The sequence below is a fragment of the Torulaspora globosa genome, chromosome 3 (assembly GCF_014133895.1).
Source record: "Torulaspora globosa chromosome 3, complete sequence".
NCBI lineage: Eukaryota > Fungi > Ascomycota > Saccharomycetes > Saccharomycetales > Saccharomycetaceae > Torulaspora > Torulaspora globosa.
Window position 1 is genome coordinate 306,843 of NC_050729.1, and position 14,840 is coordinate 321,682.

A 14,840-nucleotide genomic window follows, 5' to 3' on the forward strand; every position below is an offset into this window, starting at 1 on the left:
TCCCATGGTATGTGGAACTCAAGAGCTGAATTTGAGCGTTGTGAGCTGAGTTCAACCTAATCGAAGATTGGAAAAATGTCTCACGACGATATAGTTCTAGATTTGAACTCTATCAGGAGGCTAGACGAACTCTACACGACAACCTTTTCGATAGAGGCACCTGAAAGGTGCTATGAATTCGATTTCAAGCTCAGTGCGGAGGAGAACCTTCAGAGGTTGTCTCTAGCTGCACTAACGGATAAATTCAGCTTAAGATACCTCTTTGTTTACAAACGGATTATCTTAGAGGTGATTTCTCGGTGGATAAACATTTCTGAGAAGAATAGAATAGTCACGATATTCGACGTGATTGCCAGGTATGCTACCTGTTACACGATAGCGAACCCTCTGGTGGAGAAATTCCTTGAAAAAGAAAATGAGTACTTGGTTGCAGTGCTGCAAAATGCGCCGTCGCAGGACAGCGAACAGTTGCGTATGATTCTGCTTGCATACTACAGAATGTTGAGCCAGAACAAGGTGGTTTTTGCGAAATTCGTTAGCCCAGATGTGCTATACAAGATCGTCAATCGCGAAGAGAATTCGCAGATTTTAAGGTTTTTGGCGGCGAAGATTTTATCACTATACCTGGATGCAGGCGAACGTGCCGAAAACGATGCGATAGCTTGCTATTTCGGTTCTGACGAGCCAATTCTGGGACTCTATGAGAGAAGTAGTGATGTAAATTACAGGTTTCTGGAATTGAACGAGGCCAAGATGATCGCGCGCTTCTCAGAATTGCCAAGTACTGAGGAAAGCTCTGTGTCAGCAGTAGAGGTGCAACATTTCATCATCAATCGGAGTGATTTGAGTAATAATGTTACTTCAGTATGTGACATTTTAGTTCCCAGAGTATCAACAGCCCCTGACTGCCCACCATGCGAACTAAGCTACGTGCCAACGGAAAAGTCAGTCAAGGCTCTTCGCCAGTTAGCAGACAGTGTACGAAGGTCAGAACCTGTGATGCTCATCGGGAAAGCAGGCTCTGGTAAAACGTTTTTGATTAATGAGTTGACCAAATATCTCGGATGTCACAACTCCGTGGTGAAAATACATCTGGGTGAACAAACAGACGCGAAGTTACTTATAGGTACTTATACATCAGGCGAAAAGCCAGGAACTTTCGTTTGGAGATCCGGTGTCCTGACCACTGCAGTCCAAGAGGGAAGGTGCGTGCTTATAGAGGATGTAGACAAGGCACCAACGGAAGTTCTGTCCGTTTTGCTGACTTTGTTGGAGAGCCGCGAGCTTTCGGTCCCTTCGAGGGGAGAGACCATAAGGGCGGCTAATGGATTTCAGTTGATATCTACCGTTAGGCTGAATGAAGAAGGAGCCAAAAAGAAGGGAAATAGCATCGAGCATCTCAACTTACTTGGTATGAGGCTGTGGAGAACAATCTTTTTAGAGGAGCCAAACGAGAGCGATCTGAGTAAGATATTAAGTCACAAATTTCCATTGTTATTGCATCTACTACCTAAACTGATTCACGCTTACAACTCGGTTAAGGAAATATACAAAAATCCAAGATTTACGTCTTTTAATAAAGGGTCACACGCTAGGGTTGTGTCTGTTCGAGACCTCGTGAAATTATGCAATAGAATCCAGCAACTTCTTGTAAACAATAATGTGATATCGGCAGATCAGTTGATTGAATCACAAATTTACGATGATATCTTTGCGGAGGCCGCTGACTGTTTCGCTGGTGCCATTAGTGAAGACAGGGCGTTGGAGCCCCTTATCAGATCCATTGGAGAATGCTTAGATATTTCGACCTCCAGAATTGGCTTATATCTCAAGAATCATGTCCCAAAATTTGAGGTTTATCAGGATCATATTCAGATTGGTAGATCCATTTTGCCGAGATCTAATCTTTCGCTGCAGAAAAAGTCTGTCAATTCGACGTCGTTTGCCGTCACTAATCATTCTCTGCGATTGATGGAGCAGATAGCAATTTCAGTCCAGTTGTGCGAGCCTGTTCTTTTAGTAGGTGAAACCGGTACGGGTAAAACTACAGTTGTGCAGCAACTGGGAAAACTTCTGCATAAGCCATTAACGGTAATCAACGTTTCCCAACAAACCGAGACAGGGGACTTACTTGGTGGCTACAAACCAGTTAATTCCAAAACTGTCGCTCTGCCGATTCAAGAGACTTTTGAGTCCCTTTTCGCCGCAACGTTCTCGATTAAAAAAAATGAGCATTTCTATAAGATGCTTCATAGGTGTTTTAACAAGAACCAATGGAGGAATGTAGTGAGGCTTTGGAATGAAGCATGCAAGATGGCTAGCACTATTCTGATAGATAAAATTGATCCTAAAGGCGAGGATAGCAAAAAGAAGAAAAGAAGATTAAACTCTCACGAGAAAGAGCTTCTGCGCGAGAAATGGACTCAATTTCAAGATCTCGTGCGAAAATTTGAGATACAGTCGACATCTATGGAAAACTCGTTTGTTTTTGATTATGTGGAAGGCTCGCTAGTGAAAGCAGTGAGAAATGGAGAATGGCTCCTCCTTGATGAAATTAATCTGGCATCGGCGGATACCTTAGAAAGTATATCTGATTTATTAGCTGAAGAGCAGTCGAGAAGTATTCTACTTTCCGAGAAAGGTGAGGCCGATCCGGTTAGGGCCCATCCTGATTTTCGGATATTCGCATGTATGAACCCAGCAACTGACGTAGGCAAAAGGGACTTACCTACCGGCATAAGATCCAGATTTACCGAAATTTACGTACACTCGCCTGATCGGGATATTTCGGATCTGCTGACCATCATAGACAAATACATACACAAATACAGCGTGAGCGATGAATGGGTTGGGAATGACATTGCAGAACTGTATCTGGAAGCAAAGAAATTGGCGGACAGCCATAAGATAGTTGACGGCTCTAACGAAAAACCTCACTTCAGCATTCGTACTCTGACCAGGACTCTCCTGTATGTTTGTGACATAGCGCACATATATGGTCTACGTCGTTCCCTTTATGATGGTTTTTGCATGAGTTTTCTCACTCTTCTTTCTCAGACCTCGGAGGCGGTGTTAGAGCCCATAATCCAGAAATACACTCTGGGCAGACTAAAAAACGTTAAATCAGTGATTTCCCAGGCTCCTCCAGCGCCAGGTGCAGATTATGCCCAGTTCAAACATTATTGGATGAAGAAGGGCGCAGAAGGGGTGAAGGATCAAGCTCATTATATCATCACTCCATTTGTTGAAAAGAATCTAATGAATTTGGTCAGAGCCTCGTCGAGCAAAAGGTTTCCAGTACTGGTACAAGGCCCCACATCAGCGGGCAAAACAAGTATGATCAAATACTTAGCGGATCTAACAGGACACAAATTCGTCCGTATCAATAATCATGAGCACACCGATCTTCAAGAGTACTTAGGAACCTATGTTACAGATGATACGGGAAAGCTCACTTTTAAAGAAGGCGTTTTGGTTGAAGCACTAAGGAATGGCTATTGGATAGTGCTGGATGAATTAAACCTTGCTCCAACTGACGTCCTAGAGGCCCTAAACAGATTGTTGGATGACAACAGAGAATTGTTCATACCCGAAACTCAGCAAATCGTTCATCCCCATCCAGACTTCATGCTTTTTGCAACACAGAATCCGCCCGGAGTTTACGGGGGCCGTAAAGTCCTTTCTAGGGCATTCAGGAATCGATTTCTAGAGCTCCATTTTGATGATATCCCTGAGGATGAACTCGAAATCATTCTTCGCGAGCGCTGCCAGATTGCACCATCTTATGCAAAGAAGATTGTTGAAACTTATAGGCAACTTTCAATCGAGAGATCGTCCTCAAGGCTCTTCGAGCAAAAAAATAGCTTTGCAACTCTGCGAGACCTTTTCCGTTGGGCACTTCGTGATGCTGTTGGTTACGAACAACTCGCTTCCAATGGATATATGCTGCTGGCTGAGCGTTGTAGGACACGTCATGAGAAGGAGGTTGTGCAGAAGACGTTAGAAAAAGTGATGAAAGTAAAGCTTGACATGGACTCTTATTACAAGAGCCTTGAGGAACCATCTCTATTCTCACAAGAAAGTCCTGTGGTTTGGACCAAAGCAATGCGCCGCCTGGCTGTTCTAGTGTCCGCATGTCTGCAAAACAATGAACCAGTTCTTTTGGTTGGAGAAACTGGTTGTGGAAAAACCACGATCTGCCAGATATTGGCTTGTTTAAGGGGAAAGAGTCTCATTATGCTTAACGCTCATCAAAATACCGAAACCGGTGATCTGCTCGGAGCCCAAAGGCCTGTGCGTAATCGAGCTGCGATTCAGAATAAGTTGAATGAACTGTTGCGGCAAGTGCTAGCAATTTCTCAAGAAGTTCCTGGCGATGAACTGGACGAGCTGCTCCATCAGTACGACAAGATGGACAAGTCTAACATCGAAAAAAGTCAGCAGGATCTGATTAAGCATTTACGCGAAAATCTCAAGACTTTGTTTGAATGGTGTGATGGTCCCTTAGTTCAAGCCATGAAAACTGGCGATTTCTTTTTGCTAGATGAGATATCTTTGGCTGACGACTCAGTGTTAGAGCGACTGAATAGTGTTTTAGAGCCGGAAAGAAGCTTATTATTGGCCGAAAAGGGTGCATCAGATAGTCTTGTCTCTGCCTCTCATGGGTTTCAATTCCTCGCCACTATGAATCCCGGTGGAGATTATGGTAAGAAGGAATTATCGCCTGCACTAAGAAATCGGTTCACCGAAATTTGGGTATCCTCGATGGAGGATTTTGATGATGTACAACTGATTGTGTCATCAAAGCTTGCAGCGCCTTTGATAAATCTGGGAGAAGTCATTGTTCAGTTTTCTAAATGGTTCGCTTTAAAATTTGGGGGCGGCAACGCAACCAACGGTATCATCTCTTTGCGTGATATAATTGCATGGGTGGAGTTTATGAATATCTCTGCATCAACCGTTGATGATCACTTTGCAGTGCTGGCCCACGGTGCAGCAATGGTTTTCATTGATGCGTTGGGAACAAACAACACGGCTTATCTCGCAGAAAATGAAAGTAGTCTGGTAGAACTCAAGATGGAATGTGTACAGATCCTCTCCACGTTTGCTCAGAGAGACTTGAGTGTTTATTTTGCCGAGACTACATCCATTGAAGTATGTGGGAAAGCTGTTCGTATCGGTCCTTTCAGTCTGGAAATAAAACAAGAGGGTTGCATTACTTCCTCATTCAACTGGAATGCCCCAACGACTGCTATGAACATTCTACGTGTGACGCGGGCTCTGCAGGTCAGGAAACCTATTTTATTAGAGGGAAGTCCTGGCGTTGGGAAAACGAGTCTGGTCACAGCACTTGCTGCTATGACAGGTAACCCCTTGACTCGTATCAATCTTTCCGAGCAAACTGACCTGATCGATCTTTTTGGTTCAGATGTTCCTGGAGAAAGTACCGCGGAATTTGTCTGGAGAGATGCTCCATTTCTCAGGGCTATGCAACTGGGAGAATGGGTTCTTTTGGATGAGATGAATCTTGCGTCTCAGTCAGTACTGGAGGGTCTCAATGCTTGTTTGGATCATCGTGGGGAGGCTTATATCCCAGAATTAGATAAAAGTTTCATCAGACACCCTAACTTTACTGTTTTTGCGGCGCAGAATCCTCAGTATCAAGGTGGTGGAAGGAAGGGCCTTCCTAAATCTTTCGTGAATCGCTTCAGCGTGGTTTTTATCAATACCTTGTCCAGCGATGATTTATTGCTTATCACCGAAAGATTGTTTCCCAACGTCGACTCAACAATCAGCGCCAAAATGATTGAACTGATGTCGACCCTTGAAGATCAAGTATGCAAGAGGAAGCTTTGGGGTGCACATGGTGCGCCATGGGAATTTAACCTGAGGGATACGCTTAGATGGATGTCCCTTCTGAATGGAAGCTACCTGTTAGAAACAGTCAAAGTTGCGGATTTTTTTGACATGATTGTGGGTCAAAGATTCAGAAATGAGACCGATAGGCAAAGGGCTCGAAGCTTAATCGAACAGTTTTTCGGGGCTTTTGAAACAAGAGAGAATGTCTGCAAACTCAACGTTGATTATTTGCAGATAAATTCGGAAATAGTCAAGAGAAACTGTTCGTATCGCTTCCCATCCCTAACGAAAGTATTTTCGCTGCAGTGCAATTTTGCCATTTACGAGTCTGCCTTGAGATGTATCAAGAATAGCTGGCCTGTAATATTGGTAGGTCCTACTAACGCTGGGAAAACTAATATAATCAAATTTTTAGCTTCAAGTGTTGGGGCACAGGTGACAACATTTTCAATGAACGGCGATGTTGACAGCATGGACATTTTAGGTGGTTACGAGCAGGTCGATTTGACACGAAAAATTTCAGCTATCATGAGCGACCTCCGGGAGGTTTTGAGACACTTTCTGGTGACTAGTATGGGGGTCGAATCGCAGGGTGAGCTAGCAATAAATGCAGGACTTGCTCTGCTGAAACTCATCTCTGAAAATGCCATAACCGCGGAAAACTTTAGTCTTTTCTATGACCGCTTTACATCACTTCTTCCTCATATCAAGAATATACCAGCACTCCAAGATCTCTCGTGCCGCATTCGGCATATGTGTGATCTTATAGATGCACCAAAGACAGTTAAATTTGAGTGGTTTGATGGTGCCTTAGTGAGAGCTGTCGAAGAAGGGCATTGGCTAGTTTTGGATAATGCAAATTTGTGTTCTCCTTCGGTCTTGGATAGGCTGAATTCTTTATTAGAAACTAATGGCTCATTGGTGATTAATGAATGTAGCGAGTCTGATGGCCAACCGAGAACGGTAATTCCAAATTCTAACTTTAGGTTATTTTTGACTGTAAACCCGAAGTACGGCGAGCTATCCAGAGCAATGCGCAACAGAGGCGTTGAGATATTTGTGGGGGATTTGAAAGAGAGAGCATCCAAGTTCGACCGAGTAATCTTGGGATTTGAAGCCGACCAGGTCTCGGGTGAAGATCTTGCCGTGGACCAACATTTGACAGAATTGTCATTGAGCGATACGAATTGTTGGCTTCCACTAAAGAGATTTGTCCCCGCCCATTTATCATCAGCTTCTCTGTTTGCCCAGATTCATGATGTCATAAACAAGTCTGCCAACCTGTGTGCTGAGGATGCAATTTTGAGCATTATTCCTATGGAACGGCTGAAAGAGATCAAGCCATGGGTCGAAAATCTTCGGAGCAATCGTTTTTTCTCTGAAGCACCGATGGCGGAAAAGATATCCGTCTTTAATGAATTTCTGTTGACCCTTAATGTCAACCAGCGGATGCTATATCTAATGAAGCCTGTTCAAGAAAGGCTGGCTCATCTTTTGGAATTACCGCTTGAAAAGTGCGGCTCTCAAACGTTGCTACCAACGGTCAACGTTTACGAACTTCCAACAGTGATTAAAAGCTGCAAGAAGAATATTGATTCTGAGTCGATTTACTTAGTGGCCTCGCTTAGGATCCTGTTAGAATGCGTACGCGACCTCGAGTACACTAATTCCAAGTCCGTTGGAGGCAAGCTTAATGAGCTCTCATACATTGAAATGTCGGCAGCTGTGACAAATGGACGCAACATCAAATCTCCGCCACAGATCCCCATTTATATGGTTTTGAAGAATTCAGCAGAATACTTTCTACGTTCAATGTCCGAAGGAAATTTATTTGACCAATCTGATTTCTATTTGTTTACGTGGAGATTTTTGATCATTTGGGCTGGTGCATTTAGTGCGTCATATAGAAAGGATGAAGCCCGCTTAGCTGTGTACAAGGAATTGTTTCAAAAATGTATTGAAGCTGGCGTGAAGCAGAGAAGCACTAAAAACGATCTTCTAGATATATTCTCAGATTTCAACGACTCTTTGAGACTCAGCCGTGGAAATTCAATCAACATCCTCTGGAGCTTTTTTAGGAAGAGATATCCATCCAATGCCATTTATTGGAGTTACTGGGATGACCTTCTCCGAATTTCCAGAAAATTTGATGAAGTAGCAAAGCTTCAATTTTCCGAGGCTTACGAAGAGGTTGAGTCTTTGCGAGATATCTTCACGAAGGTCTTTGAGGATGTGCTAGGGAATAACGCTGATAATTTCGAATTGTTGACATCCAATTTGACATCTGGGATCCAAAAGTTGGAGGAAATATCAGCTAGTTTCCTAATCAAGAGACAGCATTTCTTTTGGATCGAATTTGACCACATCGCGCGGTGCTTGCTTGCCGAGGATAAGGAAGAATGGGAGGCTATCAACCAGTTGGCACCCTCCACGACGTTATCCACAGAACAAATTTATAGAATACGGTCAAAGGCCTATTGCTATCCTTCGGTCTTCGATTTTCTATGGATCAAAACTGATGGCAGATATCGATCTCATACTGCATCGCTATTTTCAAGCGCATTTTTCAGAGACATCATTATCAAATGTAATGCCATGAAAAAGTTTCCCGGCAGCGTCTTGAAGCAAACTTTGTCAGACGCCCGGTTACTGCTAGATTCCTCTGTGAAATTCTCGAGGAGTATTTTGAATGACCCACTTCGTATATTTGCTGATAAGCTACACCTGTGGCTAGATGGTATTATTGAGGCCCACGTAGGTGTGACTATCACAGGCCTTGAGGAGGAAGAGGTATTCAAGATAGTTCTTGAAAAAGGCAACGATACTTTTGTCAGCCAATTTCAAAAGCATCTGCAGCCGGTGATCCATTTGCTGAAAGAAGCGCGCTCATACGAAGATTATGGAAAAGCCTGGGTGTATTTCGGTTCGGCGTTGATTACAATTTATGCCCCTGATCACCCATCTGATCCCGCACTACGTGACTATGTCCTGTACAACAACTACCAGAAAAATACGGCCTTCTGCGAGCGGCTTAAAGGAGCGTGGGCCGCGGTGCGTGAAGTTGCTAGCGGCGACAGAGCTTTATTGATAGAGAAGCTGCTAAAATCGACTACAGATGAGGCGGCGCCAAAGAAACCTAGAGTTTATCGACCACCTTCTGCAATTGATGATTTATTTGAAGAATGGACGGCTTTATACAATTCAACAGTCAGCGTTGCTAATGCTGAGAATCTAATGCAGTCAATTGAGTCTTGGGATACAACGTCAATCAATCGGGCGGCAATGTTTCAACAGAATACCTCGCAATTTTTGGACCGTATGGAAGCGGGCTATCAGTATTTTTCAGATTTAAACGACATATTTGCAGGTTATGTTTGCTGCATGAAGTTCGGATTTGACCTTCTGGTGCATGGCAAAGAACGTTCACTTGTTGCCACAGAAACATCAACGATGTGGGCAATTGATCCGTTAACAATCTTATCATCATCGAAAGTCGACGCTACCTTTAAAGATGTTGTAGATTTCTGCAAAACATGCAGCGTTGATGTTACCTCTGTGGACAAAGTGCTAACATTTTACTTACAGCTTTCGGGTTATCATAAGCTAGATACAAAGTTGTCAGCGACATGGAATGGGGTTCTGCGAACATTGTACTATAGATGGTCCCTTAGAGAGCGAAAAGCCGAAAGCAAATCCAAGGAACTAAGTTCAATGTTCAGATATCAAGATAACGCAGAAAATTTTGAAGATGATTTTAAAAAGATGTTTCCGGATTACGAAGATGTTATGACCGTAAATGTAATCGACGATACATCTGCTGATGTTGAGCTAGCAAGCGTTTATCATTCGGTAGCAAAGTCATACATTACCTTTTTCGAACAAGAGAATGGAGAAAGCATCGAGAGCATGGTCCAAAAAGGTTCTGAGGTTATGCAAATGCTTTGGGAAATGGGAATGTCTCTGAAGGACCATTCCTCCGAAGGCGCTCATTTAACTGCGGTTTTAAACAGACTAGCTGGAGAGATCAAATCTTTTGAGAGTAAAAACGATGCCACACAATTCTACGAAAAGTATTCCACTGCCGAATCCCAAAAAGCGATTACTATAGCCGATGCACTTTGGAAATCTGTTGTTAATCTTCTCGCCCAATGGCCTGAACATGCAACACTGAAAGAGCTATTCCGTATCTGCAGGGAGTTCATGGACTATCCAAGTAACACCCCAGTAGCAAGGCAATTACAAAAGCTTGAGCAGATTTATACTTTCGTTGCTGAATGGGAAAAATACGCTTCATCACAAGTTTCGTTGAAAGTCCATATGAAGGAAATCACCGACCTAATTATATCCTGGAGAAAATTAGAGCTAGAAACTTGGGCTGGCTTATTGGATGCCGAGGATTGCAACCTCGAACTGAATATCGGTAAGTGGTGGTTCCATCTATTGGAGATAATTATCATTCCAGATGACTCGGAATTCGACGACTCAAAACTTTTGAGTCTTGCAACTGCGTTAAACGTTTACTTTAGTACAAGTCCTATCGGTGAGTTTTCCATTCGACTCAAACTTCTCAAAGCTTTTTCGAAGCATGTCGATCTTGATCGACCAGAATCAAAGATTGCGCACGCTGTTCACAACGTGATCGCGTTCTACAGCCAGTTTGAACCTATCCTCATGGATCGTATCGCCTCAGGAAGAAAAGAGGTGCAGAAGGATATAAAAGAGGTCATTCTTTTGGCCAGTTGGAAGGATATCAATGTCGAAGCATTGAAACAAAGTTCACGTCGTTCACATTCAAGCCTTTACAAGCTAGTTCGCAGGTATCGAGCTCTTGTATCTGAACCGGTTCAACCATTTATAGACAATGGAATCCCTATCTCATTTAAGTTGACCAACAGGACAAAGACTATTGAACATTTGAAGACCGCTGAATTGAACCTCGATGAGGCCAAGAAATTAGTTCTTAACATTCCGGGGTGGAGCAATAGGTCGGAACCGTTAAAAAGAATTGATGTGGTGAGTAAAAATATGAACAACTATCTCAAGCAAATATCAGAAATGGAAGTTCCAACATTTACCAACCTTGCTAAGAAATTTTCAGCTGAGGCTGATAGGTTAGAGAAGGAAACTCCCAAGGTTTATTCAAAAGAAAAAAAGAAGCTCTTAGCATCTTTGAAAATGCAGAAGAACAAAGCCTTAAGCGACTGCTTGAAAGAACTGAAAAGAATCGGTCTGAAGAGCAGCTTTCGGAAAGATATACACACAGTACAATTATCAACTACAGCTATATTGGCTAACATGGTCTCGTTCTCCGCTCCGCTGCTCAAGAATTATGACTCGTATTTTTTGAGAATTCTGGAAATGCTACCAGGCCTGAGGCGCGCAGTTGCCGAACCGTCTGAAAGCGTCCCAAGAGTATACTTGGAAAGAGGTATGGCCAATATGGAGAATCTGATATTCTCTCTGATTACCACAAGATCACCAATCCAAAAGTTAGCGACATGTTATGACAAGATTGATTCTTTACGATTGGACTTAGAAAATGTAGCCTACTGCAGAAAAGACATCAAATTCCTGGCAATGAAATTCAATCATGATAATCTGCAAACCATTTGCCAGTGGCTTCCCTTACTGATTGATTATGCCATATCCACATTGCATGTAACTTCTGAGTTCGGTGATGTTTCAAAAGATGTCATCTTCTTAGGAAAAATCAAAGACAACCTAATTGAATTCAAACAAAACGCTACAGCAGTCACAACTTGGGACTCTGGTAGCCAGGAGTTATACGAAAATTTCCAGAAGTTTTTGGACAAACTTCTTGAAGACCTTCAGGCGCAGAAAAATGACAGAACTTTTTACATCTATGACATGATCATCGAGTGGTTAGAAGAAAGCGGGCGCAGTAACATGCAAACTGGTCACAGGGATGGATCATTAATATCCATTGAGACCGGTTTGCGAAAGGTTTTTGCCAGCATACTTATGTCCGTTCAGAAAATCTTGGACAACGGTGTGCAATCTGTCAACGAAGATGAGGACAAATGGCTTTCATCTTCCGCAGCATGCATCGTAGGTACTATTAAAGCCTCTCATCACTCTGCAGTCTTAAGAAATATGGAAAAAGCCGTGCTGCTATTGAAGAATCATGAGTACGTCACAGAGAATTCCGTACTCGCTCGTGCTCTGGTTTCTTTCACACTGCCAGTTGTACGGTCCTACCAAAGGGCTTTAGCCCTGCTACTACAGAAAGCCAGGGTATTTTATCAAGACATGGCTCATGGCTCCTACATTTTCGGTGTTTTGCTACGTTCCCTGGCTCAAAATGGGTTCTGCTCGCCTGAGCCTCCTTCAGAAGATGTTGAAGATAATAATCTTCACGACGGAACAGGTCTTGGAGACGGAGAGGGGGCCCAAAATAATTCGAAAGACGTTGAACAGGATGATGATTTGACTGAGAATGCTCAAGAAAAGAATGAAGAAAACGATTCTCAAGACAAGGATGGCCAAGATGATGATGCTGTGGAAATGGAAGGAGACATGGCTGGCGACCTGGAAAACATGTCAGAACAAGATGAGGAACATGAGGCAAATGAGGAAAATGAGCAGGAGGAGTTGGATGAGCAGGTTGACAATTTGGATGATGATGATCCCAACGCAATTGATGATAAAATGTGGGATGACAAACCTGACGATAATGCAAAAGAGAGGAAAAGTGATAGTAACGTAACTGGTGAAGATGAAGCTGATGTTCAAGCTGCAGAAAATGAAAACCAGAATCAGAACTCAGGGGATGGAGAAACCGAAGGCCAAGGAGAGAATGAAGAGAAGAGAAAAGAGTCCGAGGAGATAAAAGAAGAGGAAGATAATGAACTGGAAGAGAAATCTGAAGAAGAGGACCAGGTGGGGGAGCAACAAGATGAAGTTCGCAACGAGTTAGGTGAAGATCTATCACCAGAAGTTCCTGAGATTGAAACTTTAGATCTTCCGGAAGATATCGACTTGGGCTCTGACGGCGATAAAGATGAAGAAGAAGTGAGCGATGAGGAAATGGGCGACTTTAGAGAAACAGAGGATCAAATGAAAGAAGATGAAAGCGCTGAAGAGGAGGACTCGAGAGATCCAGATGTCGACATGGACGATGGTGTGACAGAGGAGACAGATCAGCTTGGCGATGACCAAGAAATGGACGATGCGTCTCCAGAAGATTCAGATCACAAGCTAGAGGCCGAAGGAGACGATGCTGACGGGTCTGATGAAGAGTCTCTTCAACAGGACGATGAGAACCTAGACGGGGATAGCGGGGAAGGTATTACAAAAGATGTTGACGAAGGGTTAGGCGGGGTTAAGGAGTCTACTGAAACCGAGGCAAACGATGCTGAGGCGGCCGCCCAAAATACCTCTGGATCCAAGGGTGTTGGTTCAGATAAGAAGGAAACCGAAGAGACTGCAGACATCGGTAACTCCGGCGCAGCTCATGAAATCGATCAAGAGCACCAGTCAGACCAGAAAGATAGTAACGAACGCTCCAAAAATGAGGCCAAGGAAGCATTGAAACAGCTGGGTGATTCGCTCAAGGAGTACCACAAACGGAGACAAGAAATCAATGAGGCCACTCAAGCTGATGAAAATGAACATATGAAAGAATCTGCTAATCACCGACCTGATGAATTCGAGCATCTCGATGGTGCTAATACCGAAAGTGAGACTCAAGCTTTAGGTCAGGCCAACCAAGATCAGACCCGTTCATTGAATGAGGAGAACGCGATTGAGGACGACATCTCGGATTTAGAAGATGAGGAGAAGCCAGATATTGATATGGAAGCTGAAGAAAACCTGGTGAGTGATGAAAGTGAAGAAAATAAGCCCCTTGATATGAACGATAATAAAGAAAGCCATCAAGAGAACGCCACGAAGGGTGCATTTATCGGGGAAACGAAAGAGAGAAGTGATGGCGGTACAACTTTGGCTGACACTCTGCAAATGGAAATTATCGATGAACTCGAAGAGTTTATAAGCGACGTGGACGCCGAAGCTTTGGAGGAAATAAGTACACCTCCCAGGTCTGTCGAAGAATCGCGCGAACTATGGCATCAGAGTGAAATATCGACTGCGGAACTCTCTGCTCGCCTAAGTGAGCAACTTAGATTAATCTTGGAGCCCACTTTGGCAACCAAACTGAAGGGTGACTACAAGACCGGTAAACGACTGAATATGAAAAGAATTATACCATATATTGCGTCGCAGTTCAAAAAAGACAAGATATGGTTAAGAAGGACTAAGCCCAGTAAACGTCAGTACCAAATTATGGTGGCTCTGGATGACTCTAAATCGATGAGCGAGTCGAAATGTGTCAAGCTGGCGTTCGATAGTTTGTGCCTCGTGTCCAAGACCCTCACGCAGCTAGAGTCCGGCGGTTTATCTATCGTCAAGTTCGGCGAATCAGTCAAGGAAGTTCACTCGTTCGACCAGCAGTTCAGCAATGATGCAGGTGCCAAAACCTTCCAGTGGTTTGGTTTCCAGGAAAAGAAAACCGACATCAAGAAGCTCGTCGCCGAGTCGATCAGAATCTTCGAACGCGCTCGTCCACTGAACACCGGTGACCAATGGCAGCTACAAATCGTTATCTCTGATGGTTTGTGCGAGGACCACGAAACCGTTCAGCGCCTAGTGCGTCGTGCCAGGGAAAACAGAATCATGCTAGTGTTCGTCATCATCGATGGCATCAGCAACAACGAGTCTATCATGGATATGAGCCAAGTCAAGTATGTTCCTGATCAGCACGGAAATCTACAACTGAAGATTGACAAATATTTGGATACCTTCCCGTTCGAGTTTTACGTTGTTGTACATGACATCTACGAGTTGCCAGAGATGCTTTCTACCATCCTAAGACAGTTTTTCCAAGATCTCGCATCTTCATAGAAACATAGACATACTTAATATTGAAAGAGAATTGACTGTTAAGCATAACCTCTTCGTCT

At 43.5% G+C, this 14,840-nt stretch overlaps 1 protein-coding gene across 1 annotated transcript; it reads left to right on the top strand.

The window, feature by feature from the left end:
• Positions 1–75: 75 nt before the first annotated feature.
• Positions 76–14,781, top strand: REA1 (AAA family ATPase midasin; the record flags this gene model as incomplete). The annotated part of the gene is made up of 1 exon (XM_037282771.1): positions 76–14,781. The coding sequence occupies one exon, from the start codon at positions 76–78 to the stop codon at positions 14,779–14,781; it is 14,706 nt and encodes a 4,901-aa protein (XP_037138666.1).
• Positions 14,782–14,840: the final 59 nt, after the last annotated feature.